Source organism: Hermetia illucens, chromosome 2, assembly GCF_905115235.1.
Source record: "Hermetia illucens chromosome 2, iHerIll2.2.curated.20191125, whole genome shotgun sequence".
In the NCBI taxonomy this organism is placed as follows: Eukaryota; Metazoa; Arthropoda; class Insecta; order Diptera; family Stratiomyidae; genus Hermetia; species Hermetia illucens.
Genome location: NC_051850.1, coordinates 34,226,957 through 34,243,732, shown reverse-complemented (window position 1 = coordinate 34,243,732; position 16,776 = coordinate 34,226,957). Strand labels below are relative to the sequence as shown.

The 16,776-nt window shown below is 40.0% G+C and overlaps 1 protein-coding gene across 1 annotated transcript in view; it reads right to left on the bottom strand.

Annotated features, from left to right (window-relative positions):
* Positions 1-1,658: 1,658 nt before the first annotated feature.
* Positions 1,659-16,776, bottom strand: part of LOC119648710 (protein naked cuticle) — a 157,549-nt gene continuing 142,431 nt past the window's right edge. Inside the window, exons 3-5 of the mRNA XM_038050519.1 lie at positions 14,416-15,213; positions 13,959-14,245; positions 1,659-8,761 (exon numbers count right to left, since the gene is read on the bottom strand). Coding sequence (XP_037906447.1) covers positions 7,447-8,761; positions 13,959-14,245; positions 14,416-15,213 — 2,400 coding nt within the window. The 3' untranslated portion in view covers positions 1,659-7,446. The remainder of the gene's footprint in view (positions 8,762-13,958; positions 14,246-14,415; positions 15,214-16,776) is intronic.

Below are 16,776 nucleotides of genomic sequence, written 5' to 3'. Positions count from 1 at the left end.
GTTAGTAAATCTACGATTGATCTAAGTCAAAGGACAATGAGTGACCGTAAATAAAAACAACAACTAAATTTCTCATTTTCAACTCATATTTTAAATAGGAAATCAGTCTTTTTATTACATATATATAACATTAGCTAAGTTTGCTTTTCTATTTCAGAGATGTTAAATTCTAATCAATTTCTGCGCATTCCTTTTAAAATATTTTAATTCGTTTGTAATCTCATTTGAGTTAAATTTTACTAGAATAAATCCGAAAGAAAACGTGTTCAAACCAAAACCAAATAAAGTCCGAAATAATTTTTTTGTTATCATCTTAAAATTACAGCACAAATTTCGTTAAAAAGTACTTAGCAAAAAACCCAAAAGTGAACTGCCTACGTAGAAAGATTTCTTTTTTTCGATAAAATTAAACATTTTTCCTTTATAACAATTTTCTCATACCAAAATTTACAATCCGATGGATATAATTTTTCCACATATCTTGTTATTCCCAATAGTTTTTAGGATTATTTTCATATAAATGCTAATTTACATCATAACATGCCAAAATTGGTCTTTTTTCGTTTTAATAAATTCCTGGCGTCGAGTTACAACTTACTTCTAATTCCAAATTCAAAATTTTTAAGCGATTTGAACAATTTCAATTTTTTACTTGAACAATATTCTAAACAATTTTGAATAAAGTTCGATTTATGTCATTCTAAATAATTTTGAATAAGATTAACTTTGCATCTACTATTTAAGCGCCGATATTTTGAGGACCTATGAAAAGTGAGAGCTGCAGATTTGCGATTACCTGGCAAAATATGAAAAAGCATCAGTCGAGGTTGCACGTCGATTCTTTTCTATTAATTAGCTTGAATGTGTTTTCTGTGTGTTTACGCTAAAATAGGATACGAATAAATAATACATCTATTATCTAAAAAAAAATACTTAAACAGAAAATGTAGAGCAGTGTACGGCTTGTGCTTTCAATCAGTAATAAAATACAAACTTGCGTTAAATACTAGTCACGTCGGAGTATTTACCAAACTTTATTATATCGATGGCATTCGATGGTTGGAGATAAGTTAATTGAACGAGTTTGGGGAAAATAGTTCGAGTGAAATCGGAATTGTACATATGAAAAGACACGCCTTGAGTAAACAGGTCAGTGAATCGTCAAAAACTAAATATAATCAAGCAGGCACGATTCACGGAAGTTAATCAGGAAATATAAAGTGTTCTTCAATTCTGTTGTGTTATTATTATTCTGTTAATGGAAAGTCGCACCGCGTCCTTAAAGAACTATTGTGCCCCTTTTACTGATTATAGTGTACCTATTGATCATAGTATTTCAAGCAGGCCTATAACTGTCAGAAACTTTAACATGTTCCCTACTTCCAGATCTTTCAGCGTTGCATCTGGTATTAAGTGTTCTCCCAGATGCCTCGACCTACTTTGCACAAGTGGCCCAGGACGTGTATAGAAACCTCGTCATACTCCTCACAAAACCTGCAGGCAATGTCCGTAGATATCTTTAGCTTCCCTAGGTGATAGTTCAGCCGACAATGACCAGTGAGAATTCCCACTATGATTCGGAGGTTCTTTTTGGTGAGATTTAAGCAATCCTTTGTGCGTATGGGTTCGTATCCCCCAATAAGCACCTTGGACTGCTCCATTTCTGGTAGGACCACCCGGTATAGTTCCCTCAACCGTTCCTCTTCATTTCTCAGAGTCATAGCCATGAAACCGTTTCCGATTCCATAGAGGGGTTCTGGCCCGTGTAAAGGCTTCTGTTGTAGCCTGAATAGCTAATAAATGACGTACCAGAAAGCAGCACCTAATAAGCGGGCCAATTGTGTACGACTAGATACTGACGAGTCAAATGATAGACAATATAGACTAAAGTCGAAAGATTAGACGAGAAAATTTTTGAATTGCATTCGAAACCACTTCAATGCCTTCCGATGACTTTTTTAAATTTCTCTGCTTGGACCACAATCTTGCTGGCTGCCTGAAGGTTTTTTTTTTCTGAGAGCTCCTGCTGCTTAGTATTCATAACAAATACATTCAAATTACAGTAAAAAAAACCATTAAGATGCGGTTTAAAAATACACACAAAATATCCCGTGTTTGTCGTAAAAGATGACCCAAAGGGATAGAAATTTGTGGGCTAATCACTCCTGAATTTCAAAACTTCCTTGCTACTAAAACGTCAACAACGCCTCGAATAGGATTACAAGCTTTGGCAACTACAAACGGTTTTCGATTGGTTTATGGAATGTGAACACACTCGTTGACAATGGTGTCAAGAACCCGCAGAACGCTCGCTGACTGCATCTTCAACGAGAATTCCGAGGATAAAGACTGGACCTTCTGGGGCTAAGCGATGTGAGATGTTGGGACTCTGAAGAGTACCTCCCTTCTCATGTGGCCCTGACGGCTACCATAAGGAGCGTTCTCATAACCTGAGGACCTGATTTCGGGTAGAATCTTGACTGTGAGATTCCTAATATGGAAGTGAAGTAGGCTTTCTAAGAACAACTACATGCAGTTCAAAAGAAACTTCCTAAAAGGTGAGTTCTTACAACATCTTGCTCGGACATGATATGGTCTTGATGACCGTAGCAGTAGCAGATAAAATGCTACTCCCCAGAGCAGAAGCGAAGCCTCAAACGAAGTGAAGGTTGCCGCCCTCCATTATCTGTAAAGCTATTACTACGGCACATACGTAAATACTGCGGGGGGGATCGCTGAGATTCCAAAGACCACCCGTCTTGAGGGCGACAATGAGATAGATATTTGCTTCTGTTGCTGCAAAAGTTTTTAAGGAGCATCTCGAAGGACTGATCGATAAAGAGCAGGCTGTTATCCGCTCTGGACCCTATGGACCGAAATAGAAAACTAAAAGCTGTTATCAGAGCGACATCTGGCAGCGCCAAATATCACGTACTGCATCGAGGTTAAGCCTCAGAAAAAAATTCAAGTCCAAAGCGGAGTCCGGCAAGATAGTATTTTGCCACCAATACTTTTTCTTCTCTTTATCGATAACGACCTTTATGTTGCCTGGGCTTCTGTACTGACCAAGTCATATCATTCCTCAGATACCTCGATTACGTTGATGACATCTCCTTAAGGTCCCACCTGCTCCAGAGTGCTCCGCCCTAGATCTACGTGAAGCAGAACACTAGAGAAAGAGTGAGGGTGAAGCACAATATCAAATCCCATATGGGAGCTTATGGTAACCAGATATTGTATTTGTTCCTCTTTTACAGGTTTATCCCTTGCGTAGTGCTAGTAATGATAATAAAGCTGAGGAACAAGTCGATGTAGTGTAAAAGTACTTCATAGGTCAGGAAACGTTAACTTGCAAATGCACTTGGTACGCAAATTTTAATTGATTTATTTTGTTCCATATACGAATTTTTAGCAAAGAATCCGCCGTAGTTATCACAACAGAAAATACCTCCTAGATTTTGCAGCTATTCGAAAAATAAAGTATCTTTTGACGTAAAAGAATGTAACTCACTATATGCGTGAGTGTTCACAGTTCCCCGCTTTCTACCAAATTTGGTGTCAATCGCCACAACCATCTACGAGAAAAATGCATGTGACGGACAGACAGACATAGTAAACCGATTTTTTTTGTGTTTACACAAAACCTTAATAACCCAATTGAAAAGCCCCATCCACGTTGGTTGAAATCTGTCGCTAACATAATTAGTGGATCGAGATAACGTATCCAAGACAACCTTGTTACAGTTGTCGCGTTATCGGTACCAAATATAAGGAAGGCAATATATTTGCCTTTAGACATGATTTAACTCCGAACACTAGTCAAAGCCAACTTCACTATAGTTCAGGCTAAGAGATCAAAGATAGATCCAACCGCCAGTTATTTTAATCATTACTCTCTTTGATACCGATGCCATGGTTGAGTTTGTGTCTCAATTTTTCCATTCCATCCAAACAAAACTGATGCAGTCTTATTGAAAATGAAATAGTGAGAAAAATAGTAATAAGTAGAAGTAACGTGGACATCTTAAGCTTTCCAAAATGACGTACAGAAGACATGTAAGCAAATTTTACGAATATAACGGATGTCGGAAATTCAAAAATATTCCGCAAGACTAAGGTTGGAAAGAACACATTTAGGGCTAGTCTCCCAAGATATATAGATAGGCTCGTTAAGAGGAGAGGAGAAAGGGGTGCCTTCCCCCAACAAACTTAATGTAGTTGCACACTTTGTGACAAGGTCCAGTTTTTCTACTTACGCCCATGTGGGGATAATCGTAAATGATAAGCCTCTGAACAAGTTAAGTGGAGGAAAACCCGCGATGATATACAAATACACAGTGAAATTAAAAGGACAAAAGACTTCAATGTCCCGAAAAGTTATTTAAGTAACTCGGCATGGAAAAAGAGCTAGAGCTATAATAACATGGATTGAAAGTCTGTTTAAAGGACAAAATTAACCTTAAATCGTTATTTGTAATCTCTTGTTTCCCCGCAAAAATAAATGACAATTATTTTTTCACTTGTATTAGCGCACTTCATTCAAGACCGTAAGGCTACACTAGGAGACAATGTGGCTTGCACTGCGTTTGCCCGCGATTATAACCCAGATTTGACACAGGTACTCATTCACAGCTGAGTCGAGTAGTATCCAACATCCAGTCACGATACTAATCTCTGCGCCACCAGAGTGATCTGAACCGCGACAGCCTAGTGCTTTAAGCACCAAACCATCCTGATTTTCTAATGGCCTGATAAAATTTGAATGTAACAAAGATGAAGACGAGAAAATTTTGCCCTCAAAATACTACAAAATTATATGCAAACTACTACTCAAAACGTTCACCAACAAAATCAAATATGATGCAAACCGGGAATTCGGTGCTTAAGGTATGAACAGTTTTGTGTATTTCTTACGTAACAATATTTCTGAGTCCAACGAATTCGTTTGTACGTAGCTCGCAGTATATGCATTTTATGTCAGGTTATTCACTTTAATATGACACTGACATTCTATGATTTGCTAAGATACAGTAAACTTACTCTAGAGAAGCAAATTTGACCTTCTATATAAAAAATAGCAGGATTTCTATCAAATTTTCTAGTATTGGCTCCTATATTATGGCCTATATTATTACAGTTTTGTACTTTTGGCAAGAATTCTAGAGAAGAAAGGGAGTTCCAGTAAATTTACAAAGTTCACTAATATAGCGTTATTACCTTTAATTCAGAAAATAATAGGAATGGGGAGTCTTTTTCGATTAAGTCGTTCCTAAAAAAACTCTTATCGCAGCCTTTCATTTGACACCCCACATGGCTATATCTGGAAAAAAATACCTCTCCCTCTTCGTATGTATGAGGAGCCCCCTTAAACTCAGCAAAAAATTCGACGCTACCTGTTTGTATGTGCCGAAAGCCTCCAAGAATAATATACCCAGAAGGTGAAACTGCCTAGGCCGCCGGATCGACCGGACTTTTCAGTCAACATCGCAGTTTCGTTCTGCGCATCTTCATTGGTATTGGTTCCCACTTATGTGATGGCGTTAGCGCACGTCGCTGTATTTGTATTGTATTTTCCAGCTTGGTGGCAAAATCAATCGTAGAAATTATGTCATTCATTGCATGGATATGTTCATAATTCCAAAATATTCATCGATTTCGTGTCAATTGCAGTTTGGCGCCTGTCACGCAGGAAGACGAATTCATATATTTTTAAACAACTATGTGACCTGCCCTAAGCTATGGCAGCGAAAAGCTTCTTAAAATGTTTCTATGGAAGAACAATACCCCTAGGAAAGATGGACGGAACAAAGGTAACGAAAAAATCTGATAGCTCAGATAGACCAGAAAGAATGAGCAAATATATCTCACAAGAAAATTGATATCGGACCGATCGGGAAGACGACAAAAAGTAGGAAGACGAGCAGAAAACGGAAGACAGAACAAGTGATAAGTCCTCACGGGCTATTTTAATAATAGCATGTTTTTACGAATATATAAAGGAGCGTTTTCCATCTGTTGTCACTTACGGTCACGCTACTTCCAGGGCAGAGGTGAGGCAAATTCTGATGAGTTGCCTCTGCACTGGACGAAACCGTTAGTCCCTATTTTTAAGAATGCCGCATCTGGAGAACTGAGATAAGAAAGAAGCCATCCAAACAGAGACTGGAATGAATGTGGGGAGCAAGATTGGCATCATAAATATCCAGCCTAAGGGCACAAAATAATGAGTTATCATCAATTGTTTGCTTTGACTTCGGCATATTGATGCCTTCTGAGGGCCCCGCATTCGAGAGAAATAATAAACTTGACCTGTCTACTCAATGACGAACGTAAAGAATCGAGAAATCATTTAGTTTCTCGGATTCGGAGGATTTTTTTCCTCCTTGATTTAAGCAAGTAACGTAAGAAATGTTCAAGATTTAAAATTTGGCAATGAGAGATGATAGACATGAAATATCAATATAAGAAGAACCCGAGTATCACTCGTCAATATAAAACCATCGAAATTTTTACAGAATCTTAAAAATAATTAAAACTTATCAACTAGCAGCAATAAATTATTACCAAGTGCAATCGATTGAAAGACTAATCGCTAATGTTATAAAATCAATTCGAAAAATATTACAACTCGTGAAAAATCTCAGTAAGTATGGCTTAAAATTAACTCCCCCCATGCATTAGAAAACAATGCTTCAAAATTACTTCATTTCTCATGACTAAACTAAGGAAAGAAACTTGACAATTACAAATAAATAATTCTTAGTCTCCTGACTTATGCGTTTCATTAGTCTTCTTTTAATTTATGCATAGCTAGCGCCTTTAATATACGTAAATCTTGCTGTCTCTCTATTTAATAACTTTTGCGATGCGTCATTCATTTCGCTATTTAATTAAAATCGCAATAAACCCTTTCATTTCAACATTACATTGCTAAACAACAAACGAAAATCGATGAAAATAGCCCTGTGTTCTGTTTTAATTACACCTACAGCTACATAATAATACAATATTCATTCTTAGTTACGCTTAACAATTAAAAAACGACCATTCTTAAACAATAGTATACATCTGTTATGCCTCTTGCTTATTACACAGGCAAAGTGAAAAGTACGCAACGTTTGCCGTTTGATATTGCTTCGCCATGTCGGAGTTTGAGGAGAAGTTATGCAGAACATTTTCAGGCTAATGAAAAAGAAATATTTGCCTTTGTTTAGGGATTGTGAAATTGGCAGCGACGAATGCGTGGAAGTTGCAGACTAATTTGATTGGTATCTGGCTGGATAAGTAGCATTGCCGTCTACTTTAATAGAACCTTCAGACGGGACACTCTTCGATTATAGTCGGCCCATCCTCAAGCGTCAGTATGGCTGGCTCAATCGTTTTAGACACTTACTCGAATGCGGCGCTCAAATCTGAGCAGCACAGTTCGCTAGTCTGTTGCTACTCTCAATCATCCTTATTCTCGAAGTGATGATAATGATGATGAATATGTTCGTGGACATATCGGTGTACAGTCGAAGAAGTTGAATTATTGCCGTTATTACTAGCACCGCTACTACTACTGCTGCCACCACCATTGCCGGCGCCATCTCCACTCGAGGTAGTCTTACTCGGTCGGCTGCTCCTGCCGCTAATCAGTTTTGCCTCGGCTTCCGGGTCTTTTGTAGGTGTAGCGGGTGGAAGTGATGAATCCTCATCGGAAGTTGTTGGATGAATGAGATTCTCACATTCAATTGGATCTACGTCGATTGGAATCAAACTAACAAATTTACTACGATCCACTACGGTTGTATTTGTAGTCGTTGTACCACTTAGTGAATTTGATGGCGAAACGGAGCCGTTTTCAGCCATCATGCTGTACTTTGAATGTCGCTGGGGGTGGTTATGATGATGGTTATGGTGATGGTGTCGTTCATTCTCTTTATTACTCATCGCATTATTGTGACTGTGATGATGCGATGACGACTGATGGCCATTATTGTTATTGTTATTATTATTGTTGAGAATCTTTTTGGACGGGACAACAGCAGCCGTTGATACGTCCAAAAATTTCTCATTCAGCTTCGAGTACAGCAGATTATCATAATTTTTTTCGTCCTTTCGCAGTTTACCCTCATCATATTTGCCCGGCGCGCTTGTCGCTGTGCATTTCAGATGTTCTTTCTCATTTAGCCATTTCTCTACATTGTCAATGGTCCGAATTAATTTGCGTTCGGCCGTTATTTGTGGATTTAATGCATTCAAAAGGCTACTATTCAATTTTTGTGGTTCCACTAAATAGGCCCCATGGAATTGTGGCGAATTCTGCTGGCTATGGTAGCCCCCATTTCGCAATGGCTGTTTGGACCGTTGGTGCTGCTGCTTCATGTTATTTATAAAAGCTTTTGTTGCCGGAGGAACAGTTGCGGTCGGTGACGACACTACATGTTGTTGATTAGGAACTAGAACGGAATTTGGTGAATTGTTTGCGGATGTAGTGGATGGTGTACAAATGGTAGCGTGCAAAAAGGAATCATAGCCACAGAGATTCGTTTTAGGATGTGGCGTTAACAGGGCTGGATTGATGGCCATTTGCTGATGATAAATGGGAATATGATGAGATGTTTGCTGTTGCTGCTGGTGTTGTTGTTGCTGTTGATGATGATGCGGCTGATGCTGATGATAAATGTCGGCTCCGTTCGTGTCGTTGACAATTTTCGATATCGTGTGCGAGCGCTGACGATGACGGACTGGGCTCACGCCGTTTTGTTGATGGGGTTTTCTGAAAATGAAAAATCTTTTTTAATATCGAAGCAAAAACATATTCCAACAAGTCAACTCGAATCTCATACAAAAGGGGATTTAAACGGATAATTGAGCAATTTTCAAAACTCGGTGTTTTTTTCAGTAAAGCCCAAGAATATATGATACTATCAAAACTGGGGATGTGTTCAATCCAAGGCATTGATTAAGGATAATGTGCAAAAAGTAACAATCATTTTTTTCTATAAAGTCAATCAAAACTAACTTCCTGGTGGAACAATTTATCTTGCTGTTTATTGGGCACCAGAAAATCAAATAATGAACATGAAACTCATGGAACAGAAATGTAACAAAGGAAAACAATGCTTTGTGACATGACCACTATAAAAGGCTTGTGAGATTTGGGGGTAAGTGATGATTATTTAATGGGTTGTTCGTGCTTCATTTTCATTTTTACGGATTTTTTCCAAAATCATGTTGTTTATTCAATATACCTTCTTATTAATGCTGAAAAATAATATCAGAAGTATTTATATATATCCGTAGTGGATGCCAAATTAAGTAGACATAAGAGACCATAAAAAGTCAATAAGTTCAAGAGCAGTTTACAATATGTAACTGCTTCAAGCGGAAGTGTGTTTCAATGGCATGTATGTTAGACCAAATAACCAACTGAATCCTATATTCTTTGCCCTTTCGTCTGCACTCTTTCTCCCCGGTCCGCCTAAACAGGGTATAGTGAGAAAGTCGTAGACGAAGCTTGGAATGAATTCAAACATAGAGAGAAGAATGGGTTTATAACTAATGTATTAAATTCATTTGTTGCTATTAATTACCAGAATAAAACCTCTAATGTGTTATATTACGTTGACAGCACACAAAGGTAATTTTATCAATAAATTAATAATAATAATCGTTGGCGCAACAATCCATATTGGATCAAGGCCTTGAAGTGTATTAGAGCACTTCATTCAAGACCGTAACGGTACACCAAAGTACACTGTGGGAGGCAATGTGGTCAGCATTGCGCTCGCCCGAGATTGTTACCCTGATTTGACTCAGGTACTCATTCACAGCTGAGTCGACTGGTGTCCGACATCCAATCACGATCACAAATTCCTCTGCCCCCAGCGAGATTTGAACCGCGACCTTCCGCTACGACAGCCCAGCGCTCTAACCACTTGAGCCATCCGGAAATAAATTAGTAGTTCGACTATATTGGCAAAAATCGAGCGACTCTTGGCCGCGTTCGAGAGAAGAATCGTCCGAAGAATTTTCGGCCCCCTACATGAAGATGGAGGAAATCTATCAGCGATACCATAACCGTCAGGTTGTGGATAAAAACCGGTTCAACAGATTGCGGTGGGCAGGTTACCTAATCCGTATAAAGCTGCTGTGTAGTTGTAGACATGATAGAATAACGGCACTGCCCCGAAGCTGTGGGACTTTTGTTTCTAATTGAGAGGGTCCGCACCCACTTAATGGCGGACCGGACCAATTGAAAAGAAACTTTCTTTAATTTTTGTAGCCCAAGGAGGCTGAATATTCTTGTTTTCAAAAAGGGCGATTGATGGTTTTGTTTAGGGCAGAAGCAATTTATCAGACATTGCTTAGTTGCCTCTGTTCTCGACGAAATCGTCGATCGTTCCTTTTATATAGAATTTCCAAACAACTGATGAAGAAGAGCGGTGTTGAGTAACACCAACACGAAACCTCTTACCTAAGTAGCTTCGTCACGGTTTTTCCTCTGTCGTGAAAAAAAATGAACCAAGACGCAAATCAGATACTTTTAATTATTACGTTCTTAACTTTTAACCAAAGATATACTAGAAATGTCCTTGTTTACTTAAAGTTTTTGAAATATGATATGATATCAAACGTAGCATTGTAAAGAAGTCCTTAGCTTTAGCCGAGAAGTCACCTAAAAAAATTCACAGAAAGTGTCATACGTCCTCACTAAAGAAACGAAGCAAAATGTGACTGCATTTATATAAGCTATGACTGTCGCAAATGTTCCTACTCATTGAATAAGTCGGCTTACCAGAAGGTCTTAATATTGACAAATTAGAATGAATGAATAAAGGAGACTGATTCTGTCTCCGCAACGTGGATCACCACGCTTGAACAAGGGAATTGTGAAATCTGCACAGAGGGTAAACTCACATCTTCTTGGGCTAAAGCAATCGTGGAGGCTAATCACGTCAGGAATCAATGCATCACGATTGAATAAGACATACATTATTTCAAAACCTTTAGAAGTAAGATTGTTTGATTGGGATGTTTGAATTGTTGCCGGCAGGGATCGAATGTGTTACATAGGTCGCACAGAACAGAAACAGTTAAGCTTATAAACTTCCTCTTAACCCGAGATTCCAAACTCGATTGAAATATTCAGTCACGTGGAGTATCAAATTAAAGGTCTCGGTTAGTACTTTCGTTAGAAAGGTGGGGAGTGCGGGGGGTTGAAAGTGATCATTTCTTTAACGGACCCATTCTCAGAAACTACTTAACCGAAAAATCTGAAAAAAAAATCAAGAACATGCCACTGTATGGTGCCTAGGTTCCAAAATGTTCAGACCAATCTTGGCAAGTCAATTCTCGTTGCACGAATTGCGTGACCATACCATCGAAGACGCCTCTCTCGCAACTTTTCCATGATCGGTGCAACCCCATAACGATCGCGGATATCCTCATTTCGGATGTGATCAAAACGTGTCACGCCACTAGCCCAACGTAACATCTTCGTCTCCGTTACCGCAAGACGCCGTTCATTATCTTTCATAATTGGCCAACACTCAGAACCATAGAGACCGACAGGACGGACGTTCGTTGATACGTCGATCACAAAGAACACCAGTTGTGGAGCGTCCCTTCATCCAGGTTGCGTTAATGCTTGAAGCAATTTCATAACGCAGTTCTCCATTGACTGATAGCGTTGACCCGAGATATTTAAATCGCTCAGTTCTGGGCAGATCACTGCCGTTGACAGTGATTGTGTCTGTTTCATGGGGATCGATCGTAAAAAATTTAGTTTTGTTTAGATTCAATCTGAGACCGTATTGCATGAGGCGATCATTCCATTTTTGGACAAGTTGCTCCAGATCATTTTTGCTATTAGATGCTAGGAAAACATCATCTGCATAAAGCAGTGTGTAGGGCGCTGGACGTTGGATATCCCGTGTGACGGTGTCCATAACAAGAACAAAGAGGAGTGGTGAAAGGGCGCTTCCTTGATGAACACCAACGGAGACATGAAGCGGTTTTGATACACCCGCCATACTTCGAACTTTAGTTTTAAAGAGGGCGATGCTTCAGTTTCGCAGTTTTTGACAAATCCGGCTTGATTCATGGTTATTTCAACGATTTCGCGAATACGGTTGTCAAGAATGCGTTCAAAAATCTTCATGGTATGGGAAAGTAAGTAAGTAAGGATCGGACGGTAATTTGAACATTCTGCTGGACTACCTTTCTTTTTCCATATTGGAACAGTGATACTTTCTTGCCAGTCAGATGGTGTTCTTCCTTCCTGAATAACCCGATTAAAGAATTCACTGAGCCACAGTGTTGGGTCCCAGCTTTTTGCTTTCCAGAGCTCAGATGCAATGTCGTCAGGTCCTGCGGCTTTCCCCGATTTCGTTTTTTTTATTGCCTCCTCGACTAAGTTATAGTAGGTTAAAACTGTCGCTTCTGTGCAAATTCAAGACTTTAAATGTCAATATCACTTGAAAGTGGATATTTTCACATAATATATGCATATATTACCTACTACATATTAATGGGACAAATGCGCACTCCTTATAAAAGAAATGCAGAAAACCTTTCATACCTGAAGCGTCTAGCTTCCGGTTTCCCGACTTGTTGTAATCTGAAATAGGCTGTCTGTTGGCTGCCAACAACCGGATGCGGATTTCTTCATTACAGCTGGTATTGGTTGTGATTTTTGACTATATTCTTCTACTTTTCTTGTACTGAATTTTTCTATCTTTATTGTTTTCAATTGATCAGAGCTGTTTGATGTTGTTGCTGTTTTCGTTTTTGTTGCTGACATTGCCTCCATGTATTTTGTCTGGCGTTCATTAAAATGCAGACCAAAATTTCGGGCCACCTACTCATTAAATGCCTCTCGCATTTACATGAACCTCATCGATCACTTTTTCCAATGCAAGGTTAAAAAGGATGCAGAACATCCCCATGTCTTAAATTTGATTGAACAGATGATGTCTCATTGCCAGTCACCAGGCATTTATTCGCTCGACGGAGTTTATAAGTCTCTGCGCGTAATCGCACTATATTGCTCGATATGTATATTTCTTCCAGGACACCTGATTGCTGCGGTTATTGCAGCAACTATTTCCCTCCTTATAGATGTTACGAAGGGCATTGTCATGCTTTAGTGTTCACTCTCACCTGATTATCAGAGGATATTCGAGGGATGGCTCAATTCCCATGGATCGGTGACATGAGTCGCACGTTGATTTCCCTCGAATTTTAGGTGTTATTGCTTTAGTGAAATTCGACCGTTTTCCAGTGGATCTTTCAAGTTCTGAGTTTTTCTGAAATCAGTATGAAACTTCGAATGCTAATTTGGGATGCAGCAATCAAGCAGCCCCCTTTGCTTTAAAACGTCCCAGATGGATGCCATCTTTCCACTATAAACCATCATAATTAAATAATCAATTCCAATGATATTGCTTATTGAAAATTTAAACGATTGATGAAACGATAAAACCAACATCAATTCACTTGACAACGGTATCAGCAATCATTAATCATAGATTAAAGGAGTGTATTCCACTGACTGGAAAGGGGGCCCGTTTGTTGAAAAGTATTCCATGAAACCTTTGATTTGGATCTTCTATAACAGGAGATTATCATTCTTACTTCCACATTTGTTTACAATTTCGAATTGATTTGGAAACTGTTGCCTATTATCGAGATTATATTTTGGCAAGTTACTCTATGATTAATGATAGGCTCTAATTTTAATTTTCAAGGTCTAACTACAATTAACGTGATTGAAACGTACAAATTATCGAAAAGAACCTTAAAATATAATAATTTTTAACAAATGAATCAATAACGCATTCTTCAACATTTCTCGATGAGGATGTTAACTAACATGAAACATTATCACAAATTCAACGGGGATATTCGTTCTCTATTATCTGAAACAGGATAAATACATAATGATCAATAAAAAATCATATTCATCTTACCCGCTTCCTTGAAAACACAATCGATTCTTCTCCATACTCGCTCGAATAATATCAATCAAATCATTACGTTTCAATGCATTATTCCAGCATTCATTATTCGGTGAACTGCCTCCTGGATTATGTCCGTCTACCTCATCGACAACAGTCGGTGCTCCCGTTGCATTTGTTGTGGATGCCGTTGACGCTGATGTTGCAGCTATATTTTTTGATATGTGCACACCACGCATCTTCCATGAACTTTCATTGCCAACGGATAAACTTCTCTGGCGTGATTCAACACAATGTTCCTGGGTCGTTTCGGTTAAATAATAAACGTGAAAGTAAAAAGAAGAAAAAACACAAAAATAAATCAAAGAAAAGAAAAATTTTAACAGAAGAAAATTTGCAAAAATTCAGCAAAAATCAAGAGAGACAAGAAACATCAAGATAGTAGGAACAGAATGACAAAGATACCCACCTTGTGTTTCCTAGTTCGCCGAAGTAATTTCGTCCGCGTCAGAACATGTTTCGCTTGTTGCTGCTGCTGGTGGCGTTGGACAGCCTCCGCGAGAGTACTTTGTACACATTCCTTGCATTCTAGCATGGTCTCCTCCTTTCGAGATGCATCTCTTCCATTGAATTTGAGATTGCTAACACTTTCATAGATATTTTCGCTGATGTTAAGTGGCTGAAATTTACAACTAGTCGAAGGTTGCTGATGCTGTTGTGAAGAATGTGCGGAATGTTGTCTTGAGACATCATCCGTACAACAAAGCTTCGATTCGAGATGATTATGATTCGATTTACTATTGCTTGAGCTCATAACCTTCTTGTTGACTTCCTTTTCACTGTCACTTTCAGCATCATCCTCCTCTTCATCTGACTTTATGAGTTTTCGCGGTCTATATCGATGCTGCCGTCTTGTTGCCGATGATGATTGATGCCGGCTAGTTGGCGGTGCTGATCCACCCACATCATTTCCACCTCCTTCGCCACCACCTCCTCCCGGAGTGTTAATCTTTTTCAGTTTGCTGCCTCCCGATGTGGATTTTGATTTTGCCTCGGGCGACACCGTCAGTCGAACATTTATTGTTTTGCTACCGCAATATGGAACAACAACCGATTTTCCTATTGACTCATAAATTGTATAAACAATGCCGGCTATATCGTCTTTTGTAATTTTCCCGTGATGACCATCCAAATCGTAAAATGTGAAAGAAAATTGTAGAGGTTGCGATGATTTGCCACTTTCGACTGAAACGTCGCATGTGAATTCCTATGTGGGACGAAAAAAGGATTTTAGTTGCATAAGAATAATCTTTTTTAGAAATTTAAATATTAATCTTAAAATCAGCAGAAGTGGTCAAGTAGTGCACTGCAGGATAGACTGACGCGGAGCATAGCTCCATGAGGCCAACCTATCTCTCTCTGAGGATGATTTGTCTCTCCGGCGGTGCGTGGCTTTTCAGGGGCCAAGCCTCCCGTCTACCAAGACCGTTAGTGACATTAACAAAACGCTACGGATCTAGACTGGGGAGTCGAAAAACACCTCCCCCAATCCAGGGTGTTATGCGAATCGTGCCCATTGGATAGTTTGCAGTCGGGGGTAACTGACTGTATTCGAACGGAGCCTCACTGATACCTGGTCGCCTCAGTGAGTAAGTTAGACCTTACCGTGCTACAGAAGGCTCTGGCACGGCGGACCTCCTAACCCCCATACTCTTGGGAATCAAATGAGTACAACCAACAAAGAAAAGAAAACGAAAACCAATAAAGCGGGCCCCGTACCGCACAAAAACTGGTTAATCACGCGGAGGCACATCTCCGAAGTACTGAGAGCCAGGTGATAACACCCAAGAAGGGAGAAGTTGGGACGTCAAGCGGTGGATCCAAGGTTAACATTGGTATACTGCGTGGACAACAATCAACGAACGGCGCTGCTCAAAGAGCAGGACTAGCAAATCCAAACCCAATGGGGGAGAAAACCCGGGCAGGCCAGGAGTGAAGGCAGGACTCAGGGAGCCCGCCATTAGCTATGCTAGTGCGGTCAAGGACAATCAACTCGCCATACTGCCAAAAATGTTTCCCGAGCAAATAGTCACTCATGAGGAGCAGGAAATCATTGAGGACCTTGCCGTCAGGCAAATGTGCAAGGGATGGACTTCAAAACTTGCGTTTACTGGGATACGCTTTCGACCAGTCCTTATACTGGTGGACTGCACGACGGAAGACACCGCAGAGTGAATTAGGACCATAGTTCCTAAATTGCCAGGCTGGTAAGGGATGGAACTGTCAGCACGGGCTCGGGATGATATACCAGGAGCCCAAATGATGACAGTTTTTCTGCCAAAAGCCGCGACAATAGAAACGGAAGACCTTATGGGCCTCCTAATCGCCCAGAATGAAGATCCATAACCGACTATGGAGAGTCTTCAGAAGCAAGGTGGAGGGCAAGGGTAGACTCCTCACGATCGGGGTAGATGACCGATCCCTGGAGGCAATCAAACGTCGGAGTCGCCACATCAACTACCAATTTGACAACATACCCGTGCATGTGCACAGGGAAAAGTCGAGGAAAGAAACCTTGGAGGAGACATCGAGTGAAAAGCATACCGAGGTCCTCGAAGAAGTCTCGAAAGCCATAGAGACGGAAAGGACTGGATCAACCAGGGAAGTATACCTGCTGCCCAGTGAAGAGCAGAAGCTGGACGATCGAGACCTAGGTCTCCTAGGGCTCAGGGTGGACAGCGATCCGCAATAAAGCGCCATGTCGGAGCAGGAGGGCGATACTCCGACAGTGGAGAAGAGCTCCAAACAATATCGGAGCCAATGGCCAGCA